Source organism: Columba livia, chromosome 2, assembly GCF_036013475.1.
Source record: "Columba livia isolate bColLiv1 breed racing homer chromosome 2, bColLiv1.pat.W.v2, whole genome shotgun sequence".
NCBI lineage: Eukaryota > Metazoa > Chordata > Aves > Columbiformes > Columbidae > Columba > Columba livia.
In genome coordinates this window covers 108565615-108582798 of record NC_088603.1, presented here as the reverse complement: position 1 = coordinate 108582798, position 17184 = coordinate 108565615, and the positions used below count along the sequence as shown (strand labels likewise).

The window sequence follows — 17184 nt, the reverse complement described above, 5'->3', positions numbered from 1 at the left end:
CTCCTGCCCCTCTAACCTCCCCCAAGGGGTTTGGCTGTCCCCAAATCCCCTAGCAGCAGCACTACCCCAACACTTGGGGTGCTTGTGGTGAAAAAGCCTTGCTAGCAAAGGCTGCGTGCAGCAGTTGCAAATAATTAGCTGAAAAAGCCAGAGCTAATCTTAAAGTCACGAATAATTACAAGACAATAATCTGAGCATGTTGTTCAGATCACTTCATAAGCTGCCTTATGCAACCCAAGTGCCCTACAGTGAAATCTGTGAGACGCAGCGCTCACATCATTGCCCACAATGGCACCAAGGCCTGCACAGCAGGCCGCCTGCGTGGAGTCCATGCACATCCTGAATATCCAATTTATCTAAATTAAAGTGTCATTTAAATGGACTTACTTAAAATAAGACTTTTCCCAATAACCTGCAGCTTTTGTGTGCAGAGTGCAGCACCAGACCCTCCGACAGACTTTTGCAAAAGACACCAGACTGACTTACCTTTACTGAAATGAAGAAACAGGCCTGCAATGTTCATTCTAGTGTGCTGGACTTTGTCACAAACGTTTTGTTGCTGTGGCCCATCTGGTTTCCTCTTGCAAATTTAAGTGTTTCCACTGCAGAGCATTGCTCCAGAGAAAGGAGGGGGAATGGTGGGACAGGGGACAACTACACTCCTCACATGATCTTACAGTCCTTTTCAACACAAGCCTGGAACAGCTTTTGTCACATCAGTCAGTCAGAAACCTAAAGGAGCAAGAAGCACCATATAAACAAGTCACCGGACTCCAGTGCCAACCTGAATCAGGACACAAAAGTGGTTTTCACCAGCAACAGGCTACTTTCATCTAACTGGAAACATGACAGCTTTTATATGCATAACTTGCTCAAATACAACGGGACAATGAGCCAACTTCAGCCATCTGGCATACCAAGCAGGTTGGTTTTTTTTCTTCCCAATAAAGTCTTTTTACTCTGAAAAAGAGCAGCCTGAAGCAAACTGTTACTGCCTGAACAGGGTGCAGGTCTTTTATTTATTGCAAGATAAGGAAAGAAAAAAATACAAAACAAAATGACCAGTACTCCTCTCAGATCACATCCCTGCTACAAGTCTGAAAACATCAGCTTGTGCCCCAACACCTTGGAAGATTCCAGGCAGCCTTCCAGACTTCCTGGGCTCTGCATTGCCCACACCAGCTTTCCAAGGCTGACTCAGCTTCGTTCTCACGGAAGCAAAAGGTGCCTGTTCTAACTCTGACATGTTTCCTCCCCAGTGCAGTGAGGTGCTTTGAAAGCTCTGTCATGGAGCACAGTCCTACAGGGAACCATCAGGGGTTCCAGAAATTCATCATCCTTTATGATGAGGATAAAAGACCCCTGCACAGGAAGCTTCCACCTCCATTCACTGATTCCAAGACTAGCACTGGAGGGATTAATTTTTACCTCTGTGTCCCGTCAGATGAATGAGCTAAATCTAATCTTTAAAGTCTATGCACTGAAGCCAATAATTTTCCAGCTGACCATGTAAGGCTATTCTCTTTCAATTAAAAAAAAAAAAAAAGCCCATCAACCTCAATCTCTGCCAAAAAGAGGCTTGACCAAGCTTAATCTGTCAAGGTTTTAATTTTTCAGCATGCACCTCTGACTCACAGTGCTTCATCTGCAGAGGGGAAAATGCCTCATCCAGACCAAATACGGCTTATATTAAAAAAGCACAAGTTCTCTACGGTGTTCTTTAGAACACACTCTGATAGCAGAAGCCAGCAGCACCACACAGTACCAGAGAATGGGTGTCAGTCCTTCCAGCCCCAGGGAAACGAGGCACAGCCTCACTCTCAGAGCCATGGGCCAAGCCCCTGGCTGCTCCTCCATCCGTCACAGATGTGGATGCCCAAAGTGTCGCCTGTCAGAACCAACCTAGGGGTGCTCCATGCCCACAGCCCAGTGCTGGCACTTGCACTTGGGCTAATACGGGTTTACAACTGGAGTTTCTTGTGCTGCTGACTACCTTAACAACGCAACAAGGAGGTCTGCCAGTGTTCAAAGGATTATGTTGCAAAGCATATGATTTCAACCAGATAACCCCAACTCCCACACACTGGAAAAATCCCCCCATCTGAACTGCAGAACACAGGAGTTCTCAGTACAGTGACGGCTCAGGGCAGTGAGAGCAGCCCTTGTTGCCTGAGACCTGCCCTTGGCCGTACCTTCTGACTGCTGAGCCATAACAGTAGCTGACAGCCCTTCTGCAGCTTCTACTAACAGTATCCAAAAGGGGGGGCTGTGGGGAATAGAGGTGGGCAGGTATCAGGAAAAAGGCCTATCAGTATGTCCTAACTTTGTATATAAAGAAAAGTTTAACCACTTTATCACTAAATGACTAAAAGATTAACCACTTTCCCTGTTGTGTGAATGCCCACCTTTCCTCTGACAGGGCAGGCAAAAGGGGTAAAGCACCAACAAGCCTGGATCAACGAACTCAGGGGGCACAATGCATTGATAGAACATGAAAACCACCACAGCCAGACCTACACCTGCATGGGATGGTCGTCTCTCCGCTTGCTGAGGTTGCCAAGCCCAGGCAAACATTTATTTCAGTTGGGCTGAAGTGCGCCTGTTCTGCAGTCCTAATGAATGCAGGATCCTGTCCACACGGCCAAGAAGTTGTGCAACGGCCATCTGGGATGCTCGAAACAGCAAAAAAACCCAATTTCCAAGTGTCAGTTGTGTCTTGGTTAAAAACAAACCGCCCTCTAGAGCGTTCCACACATTTGCCAGTTTTACTGGCGTGAAATCGGCAACATAGCGTGGTGAGGAAATGGCCTTGCCAAATCCAGACACTCTCTGGGGAGGAACAACTGAAGACAGAGAACCTGCTGTGAAAAACATCAAGCAGGAGAAAGGCACACACTGCTATAACCAGGATGTGGGGAAAAAAGGGATGTTCCCATGAAGAAACTCCAAGATGAGCGAGCCTAGAGATTAAATGGACAACAAGGAAAAGTGTTTGTGAAGGAATGATTTGGTATTCTACCAAGACGGTGCGGTAGAACTATGATAGTGCTCTTTGGAAACCATGGACCAACGGATGACAGTTCAGAGGGCACCTCACCTCCTCCTCAAGAAACCCTGAACAACGGAGAAATTAATTGAGATATTATACAAAGCTCAAATCTTTCTTCAGGGGAGACACACATAGGGGAATTCACCAAGATCTTTGGGAGCACTCCCAGACACTGTCCCACAGAAAAAAACAGCTCCTTTTTTCACCACTCAGAACCAAGATGCACATTTTGCCAAACCCCATGTCCCTAGGGACAAGCTGAAGCTTGAATTACTGACATTGCTAATGCTGCCAGCACCACAAAATTCCCTATCAGAGCTCAGCAACAGAAACCACATCCCTCAGGCTGCAGATCAGATGCTTTTGGGCAATGCTGAGAATAAAGCAAGTCTTCCCTTCCCTTTCATTTCTTGGGAATCACCAAATGAAGCAAAGAACAGGCAGACAAATCCATGACATGTTGGGTGAAGAAAAAAAAAGAGAGAAAGACAGCTATTTGCCCTCTTCCCTGAGAGTGACTTTTGTTGTTATGTATCAGGGGAATTCAGACACTCTGCAACAAAAAACCCTCAGCCTTCCTTAGGAAAAGTCCCAAATTATCCCTCAAATTCACAGGCCTGCACCAGTACTGAAGAAATACAGAACAGAGAGAAATAAAGCATCTGGAAAATGTATCTCATTTTTCAACTTAAAGGTGTCTTACCCTTAAATAACTAGAAAATACTCAAAGGGATCAGATAAAATGCTTCATTTTACTGGACTAGTAGAACCACCATCCCAGGGAGGTTGTGGAGTCTCCTTCTCTGGAGACATTCAAGACCCTCCTGGACACATTCCTGTGTGATCTGCTCTGGGTGATCCTGCTTTAGCAGGTGGGTTGGACTGGATGATCTCCAGAGGTCCCTTCCAACCCCAACCATTCTGTGATTCTGTGAATACTACATTAGTACAATAATGGAATTAGGTTGGGACATGTTCATTTTGGACTCCAAACACTACTATTTCTTTCAAGCCCCAATACTCCTCCAGTGAATCTTCTAACTTAATTCACAGTTAGAATTTGACCTGAGACACACTCTGGTCTGAACAAAGAGCTGATCCCATTCACCTTAAAAAAATCACACACACGACCTAACACCAATTCAACTGTCATTACACTGAGGCAAAACAGAAAGACAGCAGGATTTATGCACCCTGAACAAAACGTAGAAATCAACCAGACCTCAATGCATATTTCTAGACTGGGAGAGGACAAGTTACTTTTAGTTTTCTCCGTATGGCAGTAGGGAGAGCTCAGAAACCCTCTTATCTCTGAACAGCTCGCTGTTTTCTGACAATCTGCTGTCATCCAGATGCACTGCTGTCACACTGCCTAGTCCTCTAGGGATTTTCCTGTGACTTCTGAACAATTATAAGAGAACATGAGGAACAGAAAACCTGATGAGAATATTGCCTATCCTACAGGAACTTCTGACCTGGGCATATAGTTGCCTTTTCAAATTTTAAGCCAGTTTTGAAAAGAGATAAGCAAAGAAAAAACCGAAGAAAAATCCCAACAAAAACCAAACAAAGAAAAATTCAAATAAATAAAAAACCCACCCACACAACCAACCAAAACAATAAGAACAAAACCAAACAAAAAACTCACAAAAAACCAAAACAACACACACAAAAACACCACCACACAAAACAAACAAACAAACCAACCCAACAACACCACAAACTCAAGAAGCTTCAAGGCAGACAGAGATGACTGTATCTTAAACATCTCCATGGCCATGCTCTGGAGCAGAAACACAAGCCTTTGGGGAATAAATAGCAACCTTCTCTTTTCTGGAGAAGAAACTACAAAAGAATCTGTTTTCTCAAGAAAATAGAGGGGAAAAAAAAAAAAAGAGACACCTGCCTGAGGCTGAACTGCCAGGGTATCAGGCACCTGACTGATAAATGAAAATGTTCTGCTAAAACACAAAGATCAGATCCCACAGCCATTTCTACCTCCTCAGGAAAATAAGCTTCACACACATCAGGTTCAGCAGGCTGGAAGAAAGGTGATTTAAGCAAGCTGCCCCTGGAAGACACAGAAGGAGATACGGTATCAGTCATCTTAAATGAGAGGAAACTAAAGCAGTCAACGAATTGAAGGTAGATTAAGCACAGTCTGAGCTCACAGTTTCTTGTAAGTCTGGACTGAGCTGGATATTCAGACTCTCTTCAAAGATGCCACTTCACGCTGGAGTGACAGGTTCCCAAGCACATGATGCTTGACAGAGAATCTAGCAAAACCTCAATTACATGGCCAAGAACACCTGTGCTGTTGCACATCCCACCTCTAAATGAAAAATTCTTCACCATCTTCAAGCAAACCACATCCCCTGCAACAGCCACCAAAGTGTAAAGAAGCAGAAAAACAAAGGTCACTTAAATTTCAAACTTATTCTTTTAATGTCTTAAAAAGGTCACAAGATTGCTTTCAATCTTATTAATAAATTTTATTTGGACAAGTAGAGAACAACTTGTATCACAACAGCTTTAAACAACATGATTAAAGACTGCAGCACTCCAAGGAGGCTCACAGATATGTACAGTATATGAAGAAAAAAGTTGCACCTCAGAGCCGATCATGATCAAGTTAAAAATACCTGACTTAAAGTACATGTGCTAATAAATTTCCTTTAGGTCATGACCAGCATGAAAATAATTAGGACACAGGTACTCAGCAAAATTTTCTGCTAATGGGTACAGCAATATGCTGCATTTAAGGATTAAAATCAAATTCTAGTTTAGTGTTAGCACTGAGCCCTTAAGAGAAATCCAAATTTCTACTTTTCCCCATTTACAAACATCAAAGTTATTCCCACTTAAGGGTGTGCCCAGCTGCACACAAATCAAGTCCTTGAATGATAAAAACTTTTAGCGCTAATACTGGACGTCTTATATCCCGGTATGAATTTGCCTTTCTGGCCATTTTATCTATCAGTTGCTACAGAAAATACTTGCTAAGTTAACTCCTCAGGAGAAACAATGCAGGTCTCTGGAAATCACATCCTTTCTACAATGAAAATGATCTGCCAATTCAAGTTTCATTTGTTCAGGAAGACAGAAGATTTAAGGCTTCGGTGGCAAAAATAATCCTCTGAGCAGTGTTTTTCTAAAGTCAAGCTGACACAAGTATGTTCACTTTTTCTTGACTTAAAATTCCTGGTATCAGTTTTAGATAACATCCACCTGTTAAGTCTGGCAAGAAATCTCTCCTTCCGAAGAGGTTGTCTTAGATCAACCATTTTAGAAGCATTTGAGGATAGTTCGTTTATTTTTTTTTTAATTATAGCAACATTCAGAACTTTTTAATAAGTTGATGAAGCTGTACTCATGGCATCATCTGCAATTTTGGTACTGGCAGGGTGTATGCTTGCAAAATATTTGACATCACTGTCATCATCCATTTGAAGCGCCATAATGGTTTGCTCCACAGCTTCTTGATGAGAGTTGGCAGAATTTAGAAAATATTCTGGAAGAGAAAATGCACAAGACTTATAGGAGGAAAAGACAGTAGATACTTCAATGTAAACCCCAGCACACTATGATGAGGTTCAAAATCTCAGGAGACAGTGCACGTGTATAGTCAAATTGGAATATCTGAGCAGGCACACAACAGACTTCTAAATAAAACAATACGTTCCTCTTCAAACAAACAAAAGAAAAAAAACCCAAGCCAAACCAAACCACAAAACCAGAAAAAACACAAAACCAAACAAACACCCACACTACAACACTCCATGTTTCAGAGGACAGTTGCTCTAACAGTGCTGTTAGAGTACAGGACTTCTATGGTCCTTCAGTATAAATGTAAGTGTGACAGAATCCATGACGAAAGAGGAAGAAAAAACCTGCAAGAGACTCAAGAGGAGCGTGCTTGTATTTGTGATGGAGGGAGGGTATCACAAATCCATGGCCATGACATTCAATTTCACTGGCAGACTTGCCAAATAATTACCAAACAACAAAACTAAGATAATAGGAGTGCAAGAAGTACCAACATCTTGACAGTTTTCACAAACTACACAACACAAGTTGCATAAAAGCAGTGTTAACTACAAACAGCTCACAGGAAGGACAATTTAGATCTGAGGTTTAAAAACTTCTGAACTTTTTCAGATCTGCCTTTCACAATCTATCCACCACCCCTAATCACGCACACGTCTTTGAGACAGGGGCTACCTGTATTATAAGCTCATACAGTGGCAATGCAAAATGGAGATGTACCATCCAGGTGGGGAACACAAAATTAACAAAGATGACAACAAAAATACCAAGACTATATGATAACAGGAAGAACAGTGACAGCCTTGGCACAGTTAACAGTAAATCACTGCACATCAGCTGATCCATCTTCCCTGTCTCCATATGCTCACTTAGAGTCTCCAGCATGCACAAGACAGCCAGCAATAGCCTGGTTCTCCCCGTGTTGGCACCTTTTGCATTGTCCAGCATTTTGAACATCTTGCATTTTTCTTCACGCTGTCTACACTAGAAACAGTGGTCCTCAAGCCAGTGTATAGTTTTGAAAAAGAAAGCAACCAGAACTGGATGAAGTATTGCAAGTGTGGACACTGCTGTTTTACAAAATGGCATAATATTTCTAATGCTGTTTTCCTTTACAGTGCTTTGGACTCTGAGCACTGCTGACTCTTCTGGCATCCGCCATGTATTGGGGATGCTTTTCTAAGCAAAGTCTCCAATTCAAAAGTTGCATGTCTAATTTACCTAAAGAGACTCCAGAGAAACTTTCTTCCCACTGTTATCATAAAATATAAGAAAAGAAACAGCAGCCACCTCTTCTCCTCCAGTGAGAAAACAGATGGTGGATTTGTACGGATGGATGTTTTTGTTTTATCCTCATTATACAGAACATCAACAGATTTTTTTTAACCAAGAGGCGCTGCTCAACAGCTTCACAGTTGCTAGTTATTCGTTCATGCTTTCTGTGCCCTGGTGACACCTCTACAAACTGGTTCATTCAAGGAAAATGGTATAGAATGAAGAGGCTGGCAGATGAGCAAGAACTCTAATTTCCCCAGCGTTATACAACAGTGGCTCTCATACCACAACGAGGTTCATGGTTTTATCTCAGCCAAGGTAACATTCCACACCAAGGAGACTCTAAAAGCAAGATCTGATGTTGTTTCTTCTTTCCCAGCTAATCATAGGAAAGCAGAGGGACAAAAAGATACACAGCCCATTGCAACTCCTTCTGACCACTAACCTTTCTCTAGAAGAGTTTGCTTTAACGTTTTTGCAAGCAGGACTCGAACATTTGGAACCCTGTCAGATGCCAAGTGTAACAAGTGTGGCAACAGATGCACAGCAAACTGGTCCATGGGCAGGCAGTCATCTTCACTGATAGTCTGGCAAGAAGACAGAAGCAATTTCATTAGATTTCAGCACAGTGAGGATAAAATCCCAAAACGTAATCAGAGCTGACATGTTTTATTACCTTAATAGTATGAATACACTAGGTAGTATCCACAAAATTTTAAAATGTGATACAATACTTTCTAGCACAAAGCTGTACACAATAAAGCAAGTTAGGGCTGAGGAAATTCAGGCTCAGCCAGAAGCCCACTTTATTTTGTATGAAGTCTGGCAACTTCCTTCATCTTTTTATTTAGTTATTATTTTTTTAAATCACTCTATAATTTGAAAACAGAGAAGAAAAGTAAAATACCTTCCCAATCCTTTTTAAGACTGATTTAGTCTTTGTTTTAACTAGGCACTATATTAAGACAAGAATGGTCCATCTAAATAAACATCTGTTGTACTCAAAAACATGTTTCTCTAAATAAGCTCAGGTTCACATTTCTCCAAATACTTTTAAACTGTCCCACTTGGGCAGGATTCATGTGGGCTCCCAATCTGCACCTCTGCTACAGCCTCCAAACGTGACCATTTCTTTGGGACCCCAGCCAGTTGCAACTCTTCTGCTTATTTTGCTGAGAATACATTGGTTTTGACCAAGCTGCACTAGCTGGGTAAGGAGGTATAGGCAACTCCTAGCACTTGATTTCTAAAGGATAACCCAAAAAAGTGGTAGGCTGCTGCAGCATATTATAAAAATCTCACTTCATGCTGAGTAGCTAAGCAGCTTCCCAATTCAGTGATTATTTTGCTATGTGTTTCATATTTAACATCAGATTTGACAACCTGATGTTAATATACTAAGCTAAAGATGCATTCAAGCTCATCTATGGAGCAACATGGAAGAAAGCAGCTATGAAACCTATTTCCTTGGAAACAAAGTTCTCATAGATTCATTAAAATAGTGTCAATAGATAACTGAAGAGTTCCAGCTGCTTATCCCTGCCTTCATTCTTATCACCACCCCAACAAAACCAAAAAGATGAACAAAAAGGCATTTTACCTGGCAAATAAAGACAAAAGTTTGCCGACCAGACCATTTGCGGCATTTACAGAACTTTTCAACAAGTTCATTCATGAGGTTTACCACGAAGGTTGATGTTGAAGCCATGTACAGCTTTTTAACCATTTCACTAACCTTGAAGAAATGAGAAGAAAAAAAATAATACAAAAATTACTTCTGATCACCAACCCTCAGAAACTGGAAATCTGCAATTTACTTAGATTGCTTTACCAGCTTGTAAGAAATCCAACGGACAGAAGACACTTTGTCTGCACAGAGGCTGAAAGCAATAGGTCGCAAGTAGTCATAAATGTCTCTGGCACTGTACAGATCTAGAAGCAAGATCAGTTGCCTACAAGACAGAAGAAGAACCAAACAGAGCACATTATAATAAGAAGAAAGGTAGCTTTAACTGTGAATACGATCATTTCTATGACAACACCTGCCAAATAAGCAAAACAGCCATAAGAAATCTATTTTTCAATGACATCAGTTTGAGTACAAGTCACTTGCAAATTTTAAATTGCCCCTTATGCACAATAACGGCAAAGTGCTGCATGAGATGCATGAATGTAAAGCTAGGAGAGAGGCAAGGGAACCAAGGTTGCATTTACAAGGCAGGAATCCTGATACTGGCTACAACGTACATACAGCACAGTGATCCAGATGTGGATGACACAGGAGTGTGCACACGTATTTGAATACCAGCTGATTGAACATCTCCATACCAGGAGTAACAGGTAAGTGATTTGTAGTTACTCAATCAAAACAATACTTAAAAATGTAGCAAAAACATTATATCATGATCAGTTGTTAAACCAGATCTCTTAAAATGTAATTCAAAAGATGCTCTGTAGTTAGTCATCACAACATGCTCATTTTATCATTCCAGCTAAAGAAGGCCTGGTCCCACAGTCTCTCCTCACAGGGCACATGCTGCAGCCTTGATCATCCTGGTGGCTCTCTGCTGAATTTGTTCAGGTTTATCAGCATCTTTCCTGTATTGGTACAGATGCATTACTCCAGATGAGAGCTAATCAGTGCTGATTAGAGGGAGGTAATTGATTCCCTCGACACACTGACTTTGCTTCTGTTGACAGAGCCCAGGGTTCTGCTGCCAGGACACATTGCTGGCTCATGTTCAGCTCGCTGTATTCCATAATACCCTGGGCCTCTTCAGAAGAGCTGTTCCCACGGCAGGCAGTCCTCAGTCTGTCTCACCATCAGAGACTTTTCCTTTTCAAGCACAGGACTTGGCATCTGTCCCCTGTCGATTTTCCTAAGGCTCCTGTTAGCCCCTTCCTCCAGCCTGCCTAGGCCCATCTGCATGGCAGCCCTTCCTTCAAGCACATCAACTGGTCTTCCCATTCAGGTGTCACCAGCAACCCTGATGAGAGTACCCTTTGTCACCCCCTCCAGATCACTGACAAAGACATTAAAGAGAAAAGGTCCCAGAACACACTCCTGCAGCACCTACAGCTACACTCCAGATAGAGTATAATTTATTTCCCACAACCTCCTAAATCCAACCAACCCTTTAACTTCTACTCATTCAGCCTCCACCCATTCAGATCATTATGTCCTGACCTGGCTACAAGAATATTGTGAGACTTGGCATTAAGAGCCTTGCTAAAGCAGAGGTAAATTACATTTACCACCCTCTCCTCATCCACAAATTCAGTTATTTAATCACAGAAGGCAGGTTCTTCAGACATGCTTTACTCTTGGAAATTCATGCTGGCTGTTTTCATGAAGGATTCCTCCTTCACATGCCCAGAAATGGTTTCCAAGGGGACCTGCTCCATGATTCCCAGAGGCTGATAAAATTTTAACTCCCCTGATACTATCTTCTATAAAGCCAAAAGCACATCATCTGCCTTTCTCTAGTACCTGGTGACCTGCATTCATCTTCACAGCCTTTCAAAGGTGACGACTAATGGCCTCTCTGTGACATGGGCCAGCTCTGTTAGCACCCTCAGTTGCAGCCTGTCTGATGGATATACAGGGGCTGAGTTCTCAAGTAATCCCCTAGTTAATCTTCAACCACCACTGAAACCTACTCTAAGCATGAAGGCCTAGGAAATCTTGTGAGTATCTCGTCAGTACCTCAGCTTTTCTTCACCAAATCATCCACCCTATTTAGCAATGGTCTCGTATTATTCAGGTGTTCATGAATAAACAGGAAAAGTTATGGGACCATTGCTGATTCCCATAGGAGCCCAATTACGAGTCTGCTCACATGAAGTACAAGGTCACTACTCTGCTACTTGCTTTCTTTACTCCCCTCAAGATCTTGATCTCCTCCCTATCATGGTCCCAAATTCAACCAGCTCGGCAGACACAGCAACTTCAAGACAAATTGCTAGAACACTTCTACTGGCTTCAATAGCAAGCAGATGTATCTTCTCTTTTGGCAGCTTCTTTTTCATGGAAGGGTAATGTTTTCAACATATAGTGATGAAAAAGTCATTCGAGTTCCAACTTGAACACTTAAAAATGATGAACTACTACTGGAAATTTTCAAGTAAAGGGAACAAGTGGAGAAGGATAAGGACTATTCACTAATTAAAAATTAAATTAAGAATGTCACTGTAAGACATTTATGAGGTAACATTTTTAAATATCCACAACAATAAAAACAAGCACCCAGAAAACTACGTACTCAGCCAGCTCTGCACGGAAACGCCAGTTTCTGCTGTTATCAGTCACTAGGAATTCCTGGAGCTGATAAAGATACTCTCGTCTTTTGTCAAGATGAAGAAGCTGTAACAGTAAAATATACGTAAAGAAATATAGGCTACCATCAGCAAGTAGAATAAGAACTTTAAAATACAACCAGTGAAAGACTTTTATTAAAAATAACAATCTTTAGTAGTACTGTTGCTTTTGTAGGCTAAACCCTATCATGCTTAAGTCTACAGAATCACATGGGGCACTACTGAAAGCAAAATCTGACCTAGTCTCTGCTTTTACCCTAGGAAACAAGATGGGCAAACAGGAAAGACTGTATTGATATACAAGCTTTTACAATTTGTGTCTTTCAGCTCCAAAAATGAGGCAGTTACAGAAAAACTCGTAAAGAAATTTGAGAAGTTGTGTAGAGAGGTTAGAAACATCAAAATCATAATACCATCCACTGGTACTTGTTTATTGAACGAACATGCACAAACCAGGTTCTTCAGAGAAAATAAAGTATCAGCAACACAGATGTCCTGTGAAATACACTGCAGTATTCAGACAGACACCTGGGTTCTGTCCACATTCATATGGATTACCACAAAGAGTGGGATTTGCCACCAGTGTTATGTTAAAAACAAAGAAACGAAGCAAAATACATCATGTCACTTGACCAAAGTTGAACACAGACATACCTTCAGAAAATCATGCAAGTGTTTAAGCACACCTATCCTGACTTCATCTAGATCTTTTAAAAAGCCATTGAAGACAGGAACTAAATCTCCAGCTGTAAGCTGGTCTCCAAGGATGACGGCAAGTTCATGTATAGAAAACGCTAGTGTCCGCCGAACCTTCCACTGTAAAATAAATGGATTTTATTGATGTATCATCTGAAGTATTCTATTTTAACTTGAGGGTCAGTATCCAAGCTGGACTCCCAGCAAGATACAGTGCTTACAAAAACATTCAACATTGTCTCACGTAACAATTGACGATGAAATTGGAAATTGAAAAAAAAAAAAAAAAAAGGGAAAAGGAAAGAGAGGGCAAATTATGAGGTTTCATTTATGTCACCTGAACACGAAGGAACTAGGTAAATAAAAATAACGAAAATATTTTCATTTTCCAGGTGTTGGGAAGGAATATAATATTCCTGACATGAGTACTCTTCCACACATTACTCTTTGCTTTGAATTCTTTTGGGTAAACTAGTTCCATACTACTACTGTCTCACCCATTTAATTTATAAACCAGAACAAGATACATATCCTACAATATTTGAGCTGGAATATTTTAACTTCCATTATTATTAGGTCCCATTAACTTCCATTGTTAGATCTCGTCCTCTTGACATCTCAAGGGTGGGTGTCAAGAGGATGGGATCAGACTCCTTTCAGTGGTGCCCAAGGATAGGATGAGGGGCAATGGGCACAGACTGAAGCACAGGAGGTTCAGTCTGAATATGAGGAGAAACTTCTTTATTTTGAGGGTGACAGAGCACTGAAAGTGGCTGCCCAGAAAGGTTGTGGAGTCTCCTCCCTTGGAGATATTCAAAACCTGCCTGGACACATCCCTGTGCAATCTGCTCTGGGTGATGCTGCTTCAGCAGGTGGGTCAGACTAGATGATCTCCAGGGGTCCCTTCCAACTTCTGTGCATCCTTCCACCCTTCCTTTCTGTACATCTGTGACTGCAAGTAAATTTTCACCCAAACTGTGTGTCCAGCAGTCCAATGACCAGCAGAGCTTTTACTCACCCTAAAGCAAGGGGGCAGTTTCATTGGAGTAATTATTTCAAGTAAGTATTTTCAAAAGTAAACATATATTCTTTAACCAGCACTTTGCAACCAGCAGGAGTACTGTTCTTTTGCCCTGATCTGGCAATTCAGTCTTTTTTCATATCAGAGTGGTGATAAACTCCGGACAGTTTTTGAACACAGGGGTACTTTGTTTTTACTTGTGTTTTAAATTTATTAGCGGGTTGTTTTTAATGGCTGCAAAAGAGTTTGGAAAATATGAGCAATAGCCATGTATAAAATTACTCACTATATATCACTGAGAACTGCTGCTATGACATAGCAAGCAGCAAGTTCAAGAGAGGTGAAGTAGTCTTAGAATGTTTAAAAAAACAAAAAGAGCATCTCCAAAAAAGGAAAAAAGGGAGGACTGAGAAACAACTGTAAAACAGCAGTAAATGCACAAAGCCACCTCCTTACCACCTGACAACAAGGAAAATGCTGCTATTTCCAGTATTTGTTTTTAAAACAGCAATGCTGTGTGGTAATAATGGATGTTATTCCCTTATGACTAACTGGATGCAGCATCTAAAGGCCATCAAAAGGCCTGGGCGTGAGGCTGACTCACTGAGCTCCAGACATGCCTGCAGGGGCATGTGTCTGCTCATGCACAGCAGCACAGCCCGAATTCTCATACCCATGAGAATCCTGAGCACTGCCATAAGATCTCAAGTGAGCAGAGGAAATCGGAGACCTCTCCTCACATTCCCACCAGGGATCCACCTCCCACTCAACCTGCCCATTTCCTTACTACCTGAGCACCACACATACCCACCCCTCCTCCAAGACAACACTTACACTTTCATTCCTCATATAAATAATCAGTATCGGCAACAGAAAGCTCCGCATAAAAAGCGGAGCAACCCAACACCCAGTGAACAAGAGAAATCATCACACAAGTTCAGATTATTCATTGTCGTGTCGTAAAAGTTCAGATAGTTCACTGTCAGAGCTTCTTGAACTCACCTGCATGTCAGATGCCAGCGTCTCATAGGTGTCTTTCAAACAGTGCCAATTCTGTCTGCCCAACGTAAGCGCCACACCTGGCAGGCTGTAGGCACAGTGTTTGGCAATCTCGGTATCAACCGTTTGTGCGCGAGATGGATCAGTCATTGATAAATACTGATCCAGCAAGGCTTGAGGTACAACATCCTATAGTAAGAAAAGAATAGAATGTATACACCATTTTCAATACTAAAATTCAAGGGCACATTGTCAGAAGAACATTTTCCCCCCATAACTATAGATTATTATTTAATTACGATCTCTTAAAAAGAATGCAAAGGTTTTGTATTTCGTAAGTATCAAAGAAATGATAACATACTGGGGGCTATTTGAAAATGTACAGACCAACGTAACAGATGAGTAGGTGGACCACTGTCTACTTAGACCAGGAAATTAAGAGACTACATTCTACCTTTCTACAAGCATTCAGGCTCACAGCCTGTGCAAATTGGCCATTTTAACTCAGCCATAAAAACAGGTAGAACAGCAAATGACAAGACTTGCTCAAAAGTCATTTTCCTATTCCTCAAAATCTTGGTGAGGTGGGGAGAAGAAAATGAAGTTAAAATACTTTGGGGACAGAGCATACTCAATATTGCTACCAAACTCCCTAAATAGTCAGCAGGAAGGAAAAGGCTTCTCCAGAGATAGAGAGATCCTTCTCTCCATTGAGAAATTAAGGCATCTGAAGTAAAACTTTGCAAAAACCTCTTTGTGTTGACTTGAACACTGCCTTTGCTTCAGCTGTTGTCAGTTTACCCCAGGCACTGACTCAACCCAAGGGGGTGCACAAGAGGATTTCCCCAACACATCTGACAAATAGCTTAGCTCACATAAACAGCAAGAGGGTTTGAGGTTCCCACTCAAGAAACCACACTGGTGCAGGGTGGCACACTTAATACTGAACTATGTAACAAACATTTGATTCCTTTTGGGAAAAAAAATAACAGAGAGACAGTTCAAGCTAAATGAAACACTTTCACAACTTTTCTGCAAAAAGCTGCCATGGACTGGAGTGGTTCCACTCACAACATTTAACAAAAAGTCTTGTTTCCTCAGTAACTTAAATTCCATTACAGAATAGTTTCCATAGAAAATGAAACCAGAGCCTGGAAGTCTATGACAACCATCACCTCATGTCAAAAAAATACTGTTATCTCTTATACATAACTAAAACAGAAGCAACTGCTGAATTAAGCCATTATCTCTGGAAACAAGGAATATCTAAAAATTACTTATTTAAAAGGTTTGCCATATTTAATAGAAACTACATTATTGAATGAAATGCATAAAAGAAAACCCTATATACATAAAAAACCTTCACTTATCTCATACATGTAGAAAAAACAGAAGTCACTGTATTTTACCTGTACTTTGGATTTTCTTTCTTCTTCAGGGCTGAAACTACTGTTGGTGCTTAAATCTGAATCATTATGAATATAGTGAAGTGTAGAATCCATATTCTGTGAAAAAAAGAAAAAGGAAAAAAAATAAAATCACACAAAATACAAATACACTCAATGATTAAATACAAGACAAATGTCAACACCAAGAAGTGCTGTTCTCAGCTCAGCGTCTTTTTCTTAGATTAAAGGAATACAAATTTTAATATCAAATGCAATTTTGCTACAGCTTGAAATCAAAAGGTCTGTAAGATAAATCTCTCTGCTTTCAATTTCAAACACAGGCTCCTCATATTCTGCTCCATTTTGATTCTTAGGGAGTGAAAAATCACAGGAGATGAGCACCTTTGAGACTGCATTACGGAAAACCTAACTAACATATGGGTCACATTGCTTCTCCCCTGAAGGGAAAATGAGAAAACACCTGTAGTGGATTTTGTTGGATTTGCTGCTCTGGATTTGTTCTAGAAAAAGGTCAAAATAAAGCCACCCTCCCACTTAAGAGTAGAAACTGTAAGACTTATGCTGTTGCTCCTTTCTTAGAGGTGATCATTCTGTAATCTTCTCTATAGATGAGCTTCACCTTATAATACAGAGTCCTAGTAGACCACAGCTGCTGACATTAGCCATCGCTCCTCTCAGCAGTTCTATTAAAATAATTTCTAGCAGTGATTGAAGCATCCTGGCTACATATCTAGGCCTTGAAGATAAGGACTGAGACTATGTTTCAGAATTCTACAGAGCAGCAGAGGTTTGATATGCTATGATAAACACTGCTGCTGAGTGGTGCACTGTCACTTTCTATACCAGTGCAGTTCCCTAAATACAATGCACTC

General features: G+C 41.2%; 1 protein-coding gene across 9 annotated transcripts in view; it reads right to left on the bottom strand.

Annotated features, from left to right (window-relative positions):
- Positions 1 to 5470: 5470 nt before the first annotated feature.
- Positions 5471 to 17184, bottom strand: part of PPP4R1 (protein phosphatase 4 regulatory subunit 1) — a 67599-nt gene continuing 55885 nt past the window's right edge. For all 9 annotated transcript variants that reach the window (XM_065053139.1, XM_065053142.1, XM_065053144.1 and 6 more), the window contains 8 exons: positions 16313 to 16408; positions 14907 to 15092; positions 12842 to 13003; positions 12133 to 12233; positions 9702 to 9822; positions 9471 to 9605; positions 8316 to 8457; positions 5471 to 6560 (listed from right to left, as the gene is read on the bottom strand). In XM_065053139.1, the coding sequence (XP_064909211.1) occupies positions 6397 to 6560; positions 8316 to 8457; positions 9471 to 9605; positions 9702 to 9822; positions 12133 to 12233; positions 12842 to 13003; positions 14907 to 15092; positions 16313 to 16408 (1107 nt within the window). In that variant the 3' untranslated portion in view covers positions 5471 to 6396. The remainder of the gene's footprint in view (positions 6561 to 8315; positions 8458 to 9470; positions 9606 to 9701; positions 9823 to 12132; positions 12234 to 12841; positions 13004 to 14906; positions 15093 to 16312; positions 16409 to 17184) is intronic.